Raw genomic sequence first — 17,173 nt, 5'->3', positions numbered from 1 at the left:
GTGATATTTTCCCTGTAGACCTAGAGAGGGTTATGCAGAATACTTTTTGCTATAAGGTGAGACATTGATAGGGAACCTCACAACAGAGGGCTAATGTCTCTGTTGGACTAATCTGTACAAGGAGAAAGGAGATCAAGATATACACTTAACACATCAAAAAAGAGAAATAATGGTATGGTATGTTTCAACTTTCAATTGATGATACCATTAGACCATGAGATGAGTAGAAATGTTTATCTTGAATGGTTCAAAATGCTTCAAAATATATAGGTAGATTGTAGGACCTCTCTCGAATGCTAATTCAGTTAGTTTTGGTTCAATTACAAAGCATCATAGATTCATCAAGAAATGAAATAATTGTCCACATCTAAATACACTAATGCTTAACCATTTCAGACTTCCCTCTGTTGAGAATATGGTAAAGCTATACCTATAAGGACTAGAAATGCCACAACCATTATTCAACAATGAGTATTATGGACTAGCACTGTGTAGAAAGGTTTTTCAGGATTAGACAAAGCTAGCATTGAATGAAGTTGTGGAAGCCAATGGATTGGGTGGCATGGATAAGCTTTCTAAGTCTCCCTCCAACATTTGAACCACAGTCCTCATTGAGGGACGATCCACTGGGTACCATTGAATGCACCAAAGTGCTACAATAGTTAATTTCTTTGCTATCCTAGCATCTCCATCCTCAGCCTCCTGGATTTCCAATTCCTCCCCTTGATTGAGTCTATTGTAAATCCATTCAGGGAAGTATACTTGGCTGGTCTTCTCTACTCCTGTGTCAATGTTCTTCCTCCCTCCAATCATTTCAAGCAGCAGCATTCCATAACTATAGACATCTGATTTATAAGAGACATTCCCAAAGTTCCTAGAAAATACTTCTGGTGCAATGTAGCCCATGGTCCCTCTTGCAGTTGTCATTGGTACAATACTCACATCCTTGGAACACAATTTGGCCAAACCAAAATCAGAGATTTTTGGGTTGAGGTTATGGTCTGACAAGATGTTATGGGGCTTGATATCAAAATGAAGGATGCGTTGCTCACAGCCTTGATGAAGATATTCTGTACTTTGGCTATCCCAACAACGATGTGATGAAGTTTGTTGCGCCTGAGGGAAGGGTTGTTGGCACCCCGTAAAAGGATGAATTTATCTAGTGATCCATTTGGGGGTAACTCGTAAATAAGAGCTCGTGCTAGTGATAAATCCACACTGGCCACGTCATCAGTTAGATAACAGCAATAATTTGTTATCTGTGGGCTTATCAATCCCAGATAACAATTATCCTGTTATCAACTTATGATAATCATTATCCTATTGTACTTGTCACTTTATCTGTACATTTCAATTTGAATTTCAAATTCTGTATCTTCACCTATATAAACTCATGTAACTTCTGCAATTCAATCAATGAGAATTAGCCACTTTCGTCGACTCTCGTATGGTATCAGAGCCCTAGAAGACTAACATCATGTCTGCTCAAAGTTCTTTTATCAAATCTCAAGGTGAGTCGTCTTCTAGAAATAATGGATTGGTTACTCTGTCCAGTTTCATGAATGTCATCATTGTACGCCTAGATAGATACAACTATCTTTTATGGTCTATGCAAAATCTTCCTACATTCAATGGGTATCGACTCATTGGTTATGTTGATGGATCACTACCATATCCATCGAAATTTCTTCCTGGCACTAATGATTAAAAGATCAACCCTGAATTCATCCCCCCTAACAGGCCCCGCGGGCTTGGTTCACTAGGCTTCGCAATTATCTCCTCACCTTGGGCTTCATTGAATCACGAGCTGATTCCTCTCTTTTTCTTCGACATCCCAAAGGGGAGACTCTTATTCTCTTAGTTTATGTCGACGACATTCTGATTACAGGCTCCAGTTCTGCTTCTATTTCATCTCTCATTGCTGATTTATCATCTCAATTTGCCTTGAGGGAACTTGGCCCCACACACTACTTCTTGGAAGTTGAGTTGATTCGCTCTTCTTCTGGTCTTCATTTGTCACAACATAAGTATATATCAGATTTTTTAATACGTGTTCAGATGCATGAAGCCAAACCGTCCCCTACTCCGATGTTTGCCAGCACTAGGCTTGACTCCTCACAGGGTGAACCTCTCTCCGATCCTTCTTTCTACAAGAGCATTGTTGGTGCTCTCCAATATATGACATTAACTTGGCCAGACATTTGTTTTTCTGCAAACAAAGTTTGCCAGTTTCTTAAAACTCCCACCACTTTCACTGGGCAGCAGTCAAGCGCATACTCTGCTATCTGAAGGGTACTATCACACATGGACTATCTCTGCTTCTGTCCAAAACTCTCACTCTCACTGCCTTTGCTGATGTTGATTGGACGAGCTGCCCTGTTGATAGGCAATCTCAAAGTGGTTAATCTATATTTTTGGGCCCAAATCTTATGTGTTGGAGCTCGAAGAAGCAATCTACTGTCTCTAGGTTCAGTACGGAAGCAGAGTATTGGTGCCTTGCTTCAACTGCTACAGAACTCTCTTGGATTACCATACTCCTCTCTGAACTTGGTGCACAACTCTCTCCTGCTACTGTTTGGTGTGATAATATGAGTGCTAAATCCTTAGCCTACAATTTTGTCCATCATGGTCACACGAAGCACATTGAACTTGATGTTCATTTCATTAGAGACTTGGTTGCAAAGAAATTGCTCTCCATCCATTATGTGCCCAGCAGTGATCAGCTCGCTGACTTACTAAACCGCTTCCTTCCACACGGTTTCTTCAACTCAAGAGCAAGCTGACCATAGTCTGAACTGTCAAAGTTTTTTTTTTTTTTAATAAAGGCCCGCTTGGAAGTTTTCTCACGCTCATTTGAAAAAGCATGGTTCAACTCCCTACTTGGAATGGACATGCCAGCAAATTTACTCCGATCACTCCTGCTTGTCAGAATTGGGCCAACATTCAACCACCTTGGTGCCCTCGCTTGAATTACAAGCTTGTGCTACCAAGCTCGGCCGAACTCTTCTCAACATGGACGAACAGGGTCCTAAATAAGCGAATGTAAATGAAGATTCTTAAATGAAATGTTAGAGGGGCTGGAAGAATCCAGTTGAGAAGACAAGTTGCTGAATTCTGTAGGCTGTACAAGCCAAGTGTTTGTTGCTTTATGGAAACAAGGGTTAATCCAACTAGAGCAAAAAATATTGTGTCAACTTTAAATTTTGATAAATTCCATTTAGTTGACTCAATTGGCTTTTCAGGTGGTCTGTGGTTGTTATGGGATTCATCAGCTTGCTCTGTTGATATTATTTTTTCAAATGACAGGATTATCCATGCTGCATTACTGATCTTAGCTCTAATAAAAGTAGGTTGAATACTTTTGTTTATGCTCCTCCTTGTAAGACTGATCAAATTAAAGTCTGGGACTGGATTAGAAACATTTCTGATTGTACTCATGGGGTGTGGTGTATTATATGGGAGATTTCAATGCCATGAGAAGAAGTTAGAATAAAAAAGGAGGTTCGGTAGTTAAGCCTTACCAAACCAGAAATTTTAATCAATTAATAGATTATTGTAATCTTACTGAAGTAGAGATGGAGGGAGGCCAATTTACTTGGAAAAACAATATTACCAAAGAAAGAATTGACTGGGTCCTATCGAATGTTGAATGGACATGTGAGTTTAATAATTGTAGGCTCATTAATCTTCCTTTTATGGCATTTGACCATACCCCTATGATTCTTGATAATAATACTCAAATTTCGTATGGTCCTAGACCATTCAGATTTGAAGCCATGTGGTGCCTTGATCCTAGTGTTGAAAAGGTTATAAAGAGGGCTTGGGATATCAACATTATTGGCTCTAGGACCTATCAATTTTGCAAGAAAAAAAAAATAATCTTGTTAAAGAACTCAAATTTTGGAATAAGCATCATTTTGGGAATATTAGGAGGAAGGAAGAGATTCTTTTGAAACACCAGGTGATCCAAGAGCAGTTAGAGGATGATCCAAATAATAGAACCCCCATTAATGATGAGATTGCCCTTCAAAAGCTTCTTAACAACACTCTTGCTAGAGAAGAAGTTTATTGGGCCCAAAATTCTAGAGTTGATTGGATTAAGCTTGGAGCTAAAAATAATAAATTTTTTTCACACCACTGCAACTATTCGAAGAAACAAAAATAAAATCAAGAAAATCATAAATGACAATGGTATCTAGGTGGATGACATTGAAAGTATCAAAAAAGTTTTTTGTAGTGGTTAAGAGAAAAGGTTCAAGTCTGAGGGTAGTTCAGAGGTTGATAATTTCATTTCAAATATAGGGAGTTATGCAACAAAATCTATGAATACTTCCCTATGTAAAGAAGTTACAAATGAAGAAATCCATAATACCCTTCTATCGATGAAGGATATGAAGGCCCTTGGTCCTGATGGACTTAATGTTTATTTTTTCAAAAAGTTCAGGAATATTGTTGGAGATTTTGTCTGTAAGACAGTTAAAGCTTTTTTCCATTCTAGGAAATGAATGTTGAGTTAAATAGAACGTTTATCACCCTTATCCCTAAGTGTGATAACCCGAAGCGGATTAATGATTTTAGGTCCATTAGCCTGTGTAATGTTGTTTACAAGATCATTTCCGAAATTCTTGTTAATAGAATTAAGTCGTACCTAGATGATAGTATTTCCCCATTTCAGAGCGCTTTCATTCCAAGTAGACAAATTACTGATAACATTCTCATTGTTCATGAAATGATGCATACTGTGAAAAAAAAGAGAGGCAAGCAAGGGATGCTTGCATGTAAGGTTGATATGGAAAAGGCCTATGATAGGTTGGAATGGGACTTTATTAGGAGAGTGCTTGTTAAATTTGGAATCCATATCAAATGGATTAATTGGGTGATAGAATGCGTCACTTCAGTTTCTTTTCAGATTCTCTTAAATGGATCTCCTACTTGTACCATTAGGGCCAGTAGGGGTATTCGGCAGGGTGATCCCATCTCCCCGTATATTTTTGTCCTTTGTGCTGAAGCCTTACAAATAAATTTCATAAAGAGGCGTTGAGTGGCAAAAATGATATTGGCTGTAAAGCCTTTAAGGGAGGTCCGAAAATTCTAATTCTTCAGTTTGCGGATGACTGTATCATTTTTGCTAAAACTTCTATTAACACTTGTATTAAAATCAAGGAGATCTTAGATATATTTGCAAAAGCATCTGGTTAATTGCCCAATTATTTTAAATTGACCATTTCCTTTTCAAAAAACATCACCTATAGGCATAAGAAAATTATGGCCAGAATTCTTATCCCAATTGGGAATAGGAATAGAACCTATCTTGGTGCTCTCATTATTGAGGGTAGAGTGACAAAAGATACTTTCAAACTCTTGAAAGAAAAAAATGAATAACAAACTGGCAGGTTGGAAAAAAAATTCTTCCTCTCTAGCTGGGAAATTAATTTTAACTAATTCTTCTCCATCATTGGTTCCTCAATTTGTTTTGCAAGCTTTTAAAATTCCAAGTAGTGTGGCCACTAATTTAGAAAAAGACCAAAGGGACTTTATTTGATCGAGTGCAAAGAGCCAAAACCCCATTCATCTTGTTAGGTGCAACAGGGTTTGCTCTCCCAAAAAATGGGGTGGTTTAGGTGTGAGGAATCTTAAATGGATGAGTAAGGCCCTTCTTGCTAAGTTGGGGTGGAAAATTTTAACTTGCCATGACAATCTTTGGGTCAAGATTGTGACTAATAAATACCTTAATAACAACAATTTCTTGGATGCAAAAAAAAAAGAATAGTTCTTCTTGGGCTTGGAGAGGCATTTTGTCTTCTAGAGAACTTATTAAAAGGGGTTCTATGTGGAGAATCGACAATGGAAAAAAATGTAAATTTCTGGTTGGATTCATGGGCTGGTAATGGTCCTCTGATTGAATTTAATAATAGGAGAGATTTGATTGATATGGATTTGACGGTTAGTGGGGTGATTTACCTTACTAGTAATTAAAAAAGAATAAGGCATTGTCTGATTTCACTTTTAAAAAGTATTTTTTTAAGACATGGGACCACACATTAAGTGATTTTTAAGTACTTATAAGTGTTTGGTAAAAAAGTGTGAGAATAAGTACTTCTTATTAAAAGAAGCACTTCTTAAAAAAGTGACCAAGATGTGGCTTTTCTTCAGCACTTTTTGAAGAAGTGCTTCTTCATTCGAATGGGATGAACTTGTCCCTGGTTTTTTAATGATAAAAATACCCCCACGCGAGGTTATCATCCTCCTCCTCCACTTGAAACCATACAACATACCAGGCGGCGATGGCGTTAGTTGTAGGTCCATCGGCGATGTTTGACAGTGAGCAAAAAATGACCGGTGGACCTGTCGTTTTGCTCTTATCTTTGTTTTTCTATGGTATTCCATCGATTTGAGGCTATTTTTTTATGTTTTTCTGAAGTCTGATACTCTCATTTTCTCTGTGGTCGCAGATTTGTGTTTGGGTGAATTCAATGACAATATCCCACCGTCTAGCCTCCAACTACTAGAAGGTGAGTTTACCAAAACTCCTCCCCTCCATGTTTGTTTTTTTTTGGGATGAGATATCCATCACATGGACGCCCAAATCTTGCGGAATGGACTGGGCGAATTTCAAAAAAATTTCTCCCATCTTTGCAGGGAATCGAATTCCCTATTTTAGAAAAACATATTTTTCAATGATCAATCTTGAACCATGAACCAAACCAGATCTGAAACAAAAGGAGTAGGAATGAGGATGTACCTGATACGGAGAATTAGTATCTCCCAATGGAGGTGTTCACGCCCAAAAAAGGATCCAAAGACTGCTCCCACTGAAGATGGTGCAGTGCAGGATGGAGCAGAATTAGCAATGTTCTTCAAAAGAACTTGACCCTTTGCAAGAATCAACTGGATGGCTTGTGAGTACAGTTCCAATCAATCTTTTCCCAAAAGATTGGTATCAAGATCAGATCTTGATTTCTCCCAAGAATTGGAGATCGAACTGAAGGTAATGGCGGCAGTAGGAAGGAGGCGGCAAGAGAGATTTTGTAGAGGTTGCAGAAATCACTCTTCTGTGATTTCAGCTCTGAAGACAAGAGTCTTAGGTTGCATGTCTAAAGGCTGCCGCCCCTTCCTCCTTTTATAGATTTAAAGGGATCAGCTCCTAGCTGATCCAAATTATATTTGAATTAGAAGTCCCTTTAAGTGATAAGGGATAACCCTTATCTTATTTGCAGATCAGATCAGTCATCTCCTAATCTAATTAGGAGGCCTCCAGATCTAATTCTTATTTAGATCTTGGACTCTCTAAGTGGATAGGGTCTAGGCCCAATCCTATTAGTTGATCCATTTCAGAATTCACCCCCTTTAATTGACTGATCAAATCAGCCCAGTTCGATATGGGCTTAAGGCCCATTTAAGGTTATGTACTTAGCCTTCCAAACTGCTGCCCAGTTGGGCTTCCTTGTATGGCGTGGGACCCAAACATTGATCTACACATCAGCCACATGGGTTTAGCCCAGCGTTTGTTACAAGGCTTGGCCGAATACACTGTTATGGACAGTGCATCTCCTAAAACCCATCTTATGGGCTCTATGGGCCCAACACTTACCCTAAATGGTCCTTGGGCCAAGCCACCTTGTAACACCTAGGGACTGTGGGCAGATGCAAGATTAGCCCATCAGGTATTATCCTCAATGGTCTTACACTTAATCTCTCAACCCATAATGATCAAACACTGCCCGACAAGGGAGGACCTCTCCCTCGACTGCAAGGAACAGTGTTGCACTCTTTGCTTACATGGATCCCGGGAATTAAAACCTTTTGCAAATCATTTCAAAACCATAACATATATATATTTATCTTTATATATAAATATATTTTGCAAAACAAAATCTCAACATACCTAGGTTTTGACCCCCGCTAAGGATCTCACTGATTGGTACATCAAAGACAGCCCAATCTGACACCTAGTGTAGTATCATAATCGAGTCTAGGGGTCAGGTGTAATTTTCCAGTTTTGCCCATCTATCTCCAAGGTCCAGGGCAATACTGGAAATCTGGTCCAATTCAAAGGTTCTATTAATCCTACACTGCATGTGCTTCGGGTGTCACCCTGGTAGTTGAGATAAGCCACCCCAACAGTTGGTAGTACACCAGTGTCAGCCTTGGCAGGATAAATCTCCTTAGACTTACCCAATGGCTCTGATCATTCTAAACTAACACAAGTCTCATTAAGTGTCTAGTTTAAGGGTGTTACACAGAAACACACCACAGGAACATGAATCAAATGTGTACTTTATTCATTTACAATAGATTCATAATGTACATATTTCTAATTGAAGCTAAGGGCATACAACTGTCTAACAACTCCCACTTGCACTTAGGTCCAATCTGGTATAAGTCAGAGTCCCATACTTTCCACGTGTTTCTCAAACACTTTCTGTGTCAGTGGCTTAGTCAATAGGTCTGCTACATTCTCCGCTGATGCTACCTTTTGAATCAAGATGTCCCCTCTACCAACAATCTCCCGGAGTACGTGGTACTTCCTCTCGATGTGCTTCGACTTCGAGTGGGCTCGTGGCTCCTTAGCCTAAGCAATCGCTCCATTGTTGTCACACAACAATGGGATGGGTGATGTGTTCGACGGAACTAATCCCAATTTGTGAATGAACTTCTTCATCCACACGGCTTCTTTGGCAGCTTCACTTGCAGCAATGTATTCGGCCTCGGTTGTGGAGTCTGCTGTGGACCCCTGTTTGCTGCTTTTCCAGCAAACAACACATGATCCTATCGTGAAAACATATCCAGATGTAGACTTTCTATCATCCGGATCTGATTGGAAATCCGCATCTGTATACCCTTGGATCTGTAGTGAACTACCATCGAATATCAGACAAAATTCTTTTGTCATTCGAAGGTACTTAAGTATGCATTTCACAGCAGTCCAATGCTCCTACCCTGGGTTGACCTGGAATCTGCTTACTACACTCACTGCCTGGGCAATGTCAGGACGAGTGCACAACATGGCATACATGATGCTCCCTACGGCAGAGGCATAGGGAACGTCTTTCATGCTCTCGATCCCCTCAAAGGTCTTTGGAGACATCTTCTTGGAGAGATTGACTCCATGCCTAAAAGGAACATTTCCTTTCTTGGAGTTTTCCATGCTGTATCTCTTGACTATTTTGTCAATATAAGCAGATTGGGATAATCCTATTATCTGCTTTGATCTCTCTATAGAGTCGAAGACCCAGTATATAGGAGGCTTCTCCAAGGTCTTTCATGGAGAATTGCTGTGATAGCCATACTTTTATCGTAGTTAACATTCCTACATCATTCCCAATGAGTAGAATGTCATCTACATACAGAACCAGAAACGTAACCTTGTCACCACTGGTCTTCCTGTAAACATAGGGTTCATCCGGATTCTGCTCAAAATCAAACTTTTTGACCGTAGAGTCAAATCGGATGTTCCAACTTCTAGAAGCTTGCATGAGTCCATATATGGATCTATTCAACTTACAGACCATGTGTTCCTGTCCCGCAGCTACAAAACCTTGTGGTTGCTGCATATAGATATCTTCAATAAGATCTCCATTCAAGAACGCAGTTTTGACATCCATCTGCCAAATCTCATAGTCATAGTAAACTGCTACAGCTAGCAGGATCCTAATGGATTTAAGCATGGCCACGGGCGAAAAGGTTTCCTCATAATCGATGCCTTCTTTCTGAGTGTATCCTTTCGCCACTAGACGAGCTTTGTAGGTCTCAACCCTACCATCGGGGCCCTTCTTCTTCTTGTAGATCCATTTGCAACCAATTGCCTTTACCCTGGAGGGCAGATCCACTAGAGTCCAGACTCCATTGGTCTCCATTGAGTCCATCTCAGCTCTCATGGCATCTACCCATTTAAGGGAGTCTATGTCAAACATAGCTTCCGTATAAATCACGGGATCCTCTTCACTAGTCAAGGTTTCGACCAGGTAAATATCCTGATCGTAACCAAAACGGACCGGTGGCCCGGACACCCGGGTAGATCTTCTAGGTTGGTCACTACCTGGAACTTGTGGGACACCTCCCACTGCATCTGAGCTCTCCTCATCAAGAACAATTTCCTGACGAAGATTGTCCAGGATGTAGTCATTTTCCAAGAATTGTGCATTCCGACTGCAAAACACCTTCTGCTCACTTGGGTCATAGAATATGTAGCCCACTGAGCCCTTTGGGTAGCCTACGAATAGGCAACGGCTGGTCTTGGATTCCAATTTGTCCGGATTCGTTCTTTTAACGTGAGCCAGACAACCCCAAATCTTCAAGTGTCGTACACTTGGTTTCTTTCCTGTCTAAAGCATATAGGGAGTCTTAGGAACCAATTTGGTTGGAACCCAGTTCAGCACGTATACCGCAGTCTCTAATGCGTATCCCTAAAAAGATGTGGGTAACTTTGAATGGATGAGAAGTGACCGGACCATATCTAATAGTGTCCTATTCCTCCTCTCTGAAACACCGTTAAGTTGTGGTGTAGTAGGAGGAGCTAACTGTGATACTATCCCATTTATCTTTAAGTAGTCCCTGAATTCGTCAAAGAGATATTCGCCGGTTCGATCTGATCAAAGGGACTTAATTTCTCTCCCTAACTGTTTCTCGACCTCTTGTCTGAACTCTTTGAACTTTTCAAAGGATTCAGACTTATGTCTCATTAGGTACACGTAACCATACTGAGAATAGTCATCGGTGAAAGTAATGAAATACACGTGTTGGTTACGGGTCCTAACACTCAGGGGACCACATACATCAATATGTATAAGGTCAAGCGTGCTGGTACATCTTTCAGGCTTACCGCTAAATGGCCTCTTTGTCATCTTACCCTGAAGGCAAGGCTCACAAGTGGGAAGATCTTCTATAGTTAGAAAATCCAAAGGACCATCCTTTACCAATCTTGTGATTCAGTCAATACCGATATGGCCAAGTCAGTAATGCCACAGGCACGTGGGATTAACTGTATCACGTGCTCTTTTTTTTGGGGATTTCAGCCGATGTAGTTTCGGCTATGTTAGTTTCTAGAGAAGGATGTAGAACATAGAGACCGTTCTCCAGTTTCTCATATGTGATGAATTTATTGTCTCTTTTAATAGTAATCGTATTACTGAAAAAGATAGAATATCCATCCGCACACAATTTTGAGACAGAAATCAAATTTCTTCTTAGATTTTGCACAAAAAGACAATCTTTAAGTACAATATTTCCTTCTCTAAATTTTAATTCTACGGTGCCTATTGATGTAGCTGCAGCGCTTGCAGAAGTCCCCAAGTAGAGCATCACCTCTCCATCATTCAGCCTTCTGCTTACCTTGAACCCCTGCAGTGAGTTACACGCATGAGTTGAAGCCCCGGAGTCAATACACCAGGATGCAAAAGCCACCAATAAGTTGGTTTCTATGACACAAGATTCGAAATTACCTTTCTTGGATTCCAGGTACTGAGGATAGTTCCTCTTCTAGTAGCTAGTTTGTTTGCAGAAGTGACATGCATCTGCTGTCCTGTCCTTCTTCTACTTCTTGGGCTTGGTAGTCTTCTTCTGAGGCTTCTTTGCCTTCCTCTTTTTCTTGCCCGTTTTGTTAGCTTTAACAAGCATCACCACAGGATCATCCTTCTTAAGTAAGTCCTCGGCCCTTTGCAACATATTGCTGAGCTCTTGGACGCTGACATTCAGCTTGTTCATATTGTAGTTTAATATGAACCCATTGAAGGAAGAGGGCAAGGAGTTCAGAATGGCATCCACTTGAGTGCCAAGATCTAGCCCGGATCCAAGGGCTTCCAGCTCGTTAATGTATCCCATCATCCGAAGACAATGGTCGTGAACTTTCTGCCCCTTGGACATCTGAGCGGTCATGAACATTTTCAAGACCTTCTGCCGAGTAGAACGGTTCTGCTCTTCGTACATTGTTTTTAGACTGTTCAATATGTCCTTAGCGAGTTCGATCTGATCGAACTGCCTCTGTATTGAGTTGTCCAAAGAAGTAATGACATAGCAGCGGGCTAGGGAGTTTTTATCCTCCCAATCTTGGAATTCTCTCTCACGGGCTTCAGAAGCCCTATCACCCGGACGCTCCGGGACAGGAGACTTGACTACCTTGTCCAATTTTTTAGATGTTAAAACCAGCATTAGGTTACGGTACCAGTCGGCATAGTTTGGGCCCTTAAGCTTGTTGTCGTCAAGAAGCTTTGCAAATTGTGCCATTTTCTGATAAAACGGCAAATATCAGTCCACAACCTTATTTGATTCATGTTCATATCACGGACATGGATTTTAATCTATGTTCCATTCCCATTTGTTCATCTCTGAGTTTTCCCTCCTTCTCAGGGACGGAGACAACGACTTGTCTCTGAAAATGTGGGAAACCACATAGGGTGCATGGAGCCAACTGTTTTAGCTGCAAAACCGCACGACCTTTCTGTGAAGGATCATATCCACTCATCATATGAATTTTCCCTTTGGCCTCTGTCAGACAAGGTCCAGAGCCATTTTTAGGTAAACCTTTTTGTTCAGTGAGTGCTCACCCATCATATTCGTGAACGCCAAGGTACCGTGAGAGAGTTCTCATTTTCTGGTGAAGCCCCTCCCACATCGGTCTATGACGCCGCTATCATCTTATGAAACACTTGGACAAGCCCAACAGCAAATGGATAGCCCATTTTCTGGTGCGTTTCCTCATTATTGAAGGACCCATCCTCATGCTAATGATGGAAGGCCTTTAGAGAGTTTATCACATGAATCTCCCTATCACGTGCACTCATATTTACTGGAGGGAACAAGAATTATGCCCTAGTTTATTTTAGGTCAAACCAAAGTGGCTCCTACTGACTTTCATAAAGCCAGATTTCGGTGGGCCTAAATCGGCTAGGGTTCCGCACGTAACCTCTTCAGGAGGTGTGGGGCCCACCATTGAGGGAGGTCATCCAATGACCAGGAGGGACACCATGGCAATGATGTGCATTCAGCCATGGTGTGCGCAAGAGCCACTATCGAATCTGCATGGGCCAAGTACTTATGGCCCATGAACGTAGCACGTCACACATCCATACATCACATGTAGGGAGGAATTGATCCAATCAATTAATTATCTGTAAAAACCCATTTGAAGCCCATTTTAATCCATACTATTAACAATTAATATCATCTAGGTATATGGGCTGAATTAGGGCTACCCAGTTCGGCCCATATAGCTTTATCCTTTGAAGTGGGCTTTTGGTAGTTTTAACAATTTAAAACTGGGCCTTACAGGTTGGGCCGAATTAAATATCCAATTAATTATCAATCCTTAGGCCCATTAAACAAAAAAATAGGGTTGATATTCAACCTTGATCGAACCCTAGATTCGGTCCAAACAATTTGAACCAACCTTGGTTCGAATGGGTCTAGGGTTTGATCTTTAATTAAATCTTTAATTCAAGAAAACAATATGAAATTAAAGAACTGATGAAACAAAACAAGAATCAGTCAATCCAGGGTTGTTCGTACAATCCATCCTGCAAAACAGAGGTTAGATAATAGAATGCAGTTTCACAAACTGCAAATCGCAAGTAGCGAATGTCCCATCTACGAAATCTCCTTCCTTGCGCCGCCATCTTCGATCCAAAATAAAATAAAAAAATAGAAAACCTAATTTCTATTATAATTACATCAGATTGAATACCTAATACATTGATTCTAAAAATAAAAAACCAAAATTATTTACAAACCAAATGTAATGAATAAATCAAGAAACAGCAAATCTTGCAGGTTCCTTGCGCAAATCAAGAATTCGATCTCCTCTTGTACGAACAACCCATAAATCAAGAAAATCATAAAGAACTATTCTAAACAATAATTAGATTTACATAAAATTTAATTTCAGATTATATGCCCATAATTTTGGGAGCAAATTCCCAAAAACACTTATCTGCGCAAATTGGGTAGAACACCTTCTGCCCATTTGCGCAGGTTCAGATCTGAATTAAATTGATTCAAGATTTGAACCTGGGCTCTGATACCACTAAAGGGATGGGATATCCATCACATGGACGCCCAAGTCTTGCGGAATGGACTGGGCGAATTTCAAAAAAATTTCTCCCATCTTTGCAGGGAATTGAATTCCTATTTTAGAAAAACATATTTTTCAATGATCAATCTTGAACCATGAACCAAACCAGATCTGAACCAAAAGGAGTAGGAGGGAGAATGTATCTGATACGGAGAATTAGTATCTCCCAATGGAGGTGTTCATGCCCAAGGAAGGATCCAAAGACTACTCCCACTGAAGATGGCGTAGTGCAGGATGGAGCAGAATCAGCAATGTTCTTCAAAAGAACTTGACCCTTTGCAAGAATCAACTGGATGGCTTGTGAGTACAGCTCCAATCAATCTTTTCCCAAAAGATTGGTATCAAGATCAGATCTTGATTTCTCCCAAGAATTGGAGATCGAACTGAAGGTAATGGCGGCGACGGGAAGGAGGCGGCAAGAGAGATTTTGCAGAGGTTGCAGAAATCTCTCTTCTGTGATTTCAGCTCTGAAGACAAGAGTCTTAGGTTGCATGTCTAAAGGCTGCCGCCCCCTCCTCCTTTTATAGATTTAAAGGGATCAGCTCCTAGCTGATCCAAATTATATTTGGATTAGAAGTCCCTTTAAGTGATAAGGGAGAACCCTTATCTTATTTGCAGATCAAATCAGCCATCTCCTAATCTAATTAGGAGGCCTCCAGATCTAAATCTTATTTAGATCTTGGACTCTCTAAGTGGATAGGGTCTAGGACCAATCCTATTAGTTGATCCATCTCAGAATTCGCCCCCTTTAATTGACTGATCAAATCAGCCCAATTCGATATGGGCTTAAGGCCCATTTAAGGTTATGTACTTAGCCTTCCAAACTGCTGCCCAGTTGGGCTTCCTTGTATGGCGTGGGACCCAAACATTGATCTACACTTTAGCCACATGGGTTCAGCCCAGCCTTTGTTACAAGGCTTGGCCGGATACACTGTTATGGACAGTGCACCCCCTAAAACCCATCTTATGGGCTCTATGGGCCCAACACTTACCCTAAGTGGTCCTTGGGCCAAACCACCTTGTAACACCCAGGGACTGTGGGCAGATGCAAGATTAGCCTATCAAGTATTATCCTCAATGGTCTTACACTTAACCTCTCAACCCATAATGATCAAACACTGCCCGACAAAGGAGGACCTCTCCCTCGACTGCAAGGAACAGTGTTGCACTCTCTGCTTACATGGATCCCGGGAATTAAAACCATTTGCAAATCATTTCGAAACCATAACATATATATATATATATATATATATATATATATATATATATATATATATCTTTATTTATAAATATATTTTGCAAAACAAAATCTCAACATACCCAGGTTTTGACCCCCGCTAAGGATCTCACTGATTGGTACATCAAAGACAGCCCAATCCGACACCTAGTGTAGTATCATAATCGAGTCAAGGGGTCAGGTGTAATTTTCCAGTTTTGCCCATCTATCTCCAAGGTTCAGGGCAATACTGGAAATCTGGTCCGGTTCAAAGGTTCTATTAATCCTACATTACATGTGCTTCGGGTCTCACCCTAGTAGCTGAGACAAGCCACCCCAACAGTTGGCAGCACACCAGTGTCAGCCTTGGCAGGATAAATCTCCCCCGACTTACCCAATGGCTGTGATCATTCTAAACTAACACAAGTCTCATTAAGTGTCCAGTTTAAGGGTATTACACAGAAACACACCACATGAACATGAATCAAATGTGTACTTTATTCATTTACAATAAATTCATAATGTACATATTTCTGATTGAAGCTAAGGGCATACAACTGTCTAACATTCGTATGAGAAATCTGAAATTCTTTTGGGCATTCTTTTGTTAGAAATCATGCAAAAAACTGGTCATCAAAAGCACTTTTTGGAAGTATTTTGTGAAAATTGTGCCTTAAAAGTGCTTTCTAGAAGGAATTTGTGAAAACTAATCCTTAAAAGTGTTTTCTGAAAATAATTTGTGAAAGTTACTCCCTAAAAGTACTTTCTGGAAGTATTTTGTGAAAGCTAGTCCTTAAAAGTATTTTTTAGAAGAAATTTGTGAAAGCTACTCCCTAAAAATACTTTCTGAAAGTATTTTGTGAAAATTGGTCATTAAAAGTGCTTTCTGAAAGTAATTTGTGAAAAATGCCCCATAAAAGAGCTTTTTGAAAGTATTTTGTGAAAACTGCGCCTTGAAAGTGCTTTCTAGAAGTACTTTGGTGAAAATTGATCATTGAAAATGTTTTTTGAAAGTATTTATTATTATTATTATTACGATGATCAACCTTGTAGAAGCATGGGCTGCATGGGAGGCTATCAACATCGCGATTAACTTCAAGGACCAGCAAATCACCATCGAAGGAGACTCTAAACTGCTTATAGATTGTTTCAATGGTTGAGTCTCACCCCTATGGAGATTGTTTAGCATCATTAGGGAGTGTCGAAACCTTGTTGAGTTTTTTAACCTTAATATAATATTCAAGCATATGTATCGGGAAGCGAATCAGTTGGTTGATTGATTAGCTCATAAAGCTCTTAATAATCGAGAGAGTAATAGTGAGTTAAGCACATGTGGTTTTTATTTTATTTGTGAAGCGGATGTAAGGAAAAGAGATACGCTAAGTTTATGTAGCTCACCTTTTTCCATAAAAAAAAGAAAAAGAAAAAAGATGGTTCTGAGAAAAATGTATGAGTGAAGTTTATCTATAGAGTTGAGGAGCAGCCATATGATAAGTATAAGGAGGAATTAATAATTATGGGGTGGACTTTGACCCATTTGTCTTGAGGTATGAGTGAAGTTTATCTATGCTCATGTTCCAAGGATGGTTCCCAGCATTTTACTACTTGTAACCAATTATGTCATTTTCTAAGTCAGCCTTGAACTTGAACCAAAGTATATATGAAAAGTCAGTCTTCAACGGCGGTTGATCAGCCATGGAATAGTTATTGAGAGGGAGGAATAATAGTAATTATATATAATTTGTGGACTTGACCCATCACTTTGACTATATATCTTCCACGTGTTTATGCCAAGGAACACATTATTAGTGAACATATGTAATTCATTCTTAAGTCAGCCTTGAAGATATCAGTCAATGCCAACACTCTCAAAAATTTTGGATATTATAATT

General features: G+C 40.0%; 1 protein-coding gene across 1 annotated transcript; it reads right to left on the bottom strand.

Moving 5' to 3' along the window:
• Positions 1 to 510: 510 nt before the first annotated feature.
• LOC104610428 (rust resistance kinase Lr10-like) lies at positions 511 to 927 on the bottom strand. Its single transcript, XM_010277045.1, has one exon. The coding sequence runs from the start codon at positions 925 to 927 to the stop codon at positions 511 to 513; it is 417 nt and encodes a 138-aa protein (XP_010275347.1).
• Between the last annotated feature and the right edge of the window lie 16,246 nt (positions 928 to 17,173).

The sequence above is a fragment of the Nelumbo nucifera genome, chromosome 1 (assembly GCF_055504915.1).
Source record: "Nelumbo nucifera cultivar China Antique chromosome 1, China Antique-T2T, whole genome shotgun sequence".
Classification (NCBI taxonomy): domain Eukaryota; kingdom Viridiplantae; phylum Streptophyta; class Magnoliopsida; order Proteales; family Nelumbonaceae; genus Nelumbo; species Nelumbo nucifera.
The sequence above is the reverse complement of the archived record's forward strand: the minus strand, read 5'-3'. Positions and strand labels throughout refer to the sequence as shown.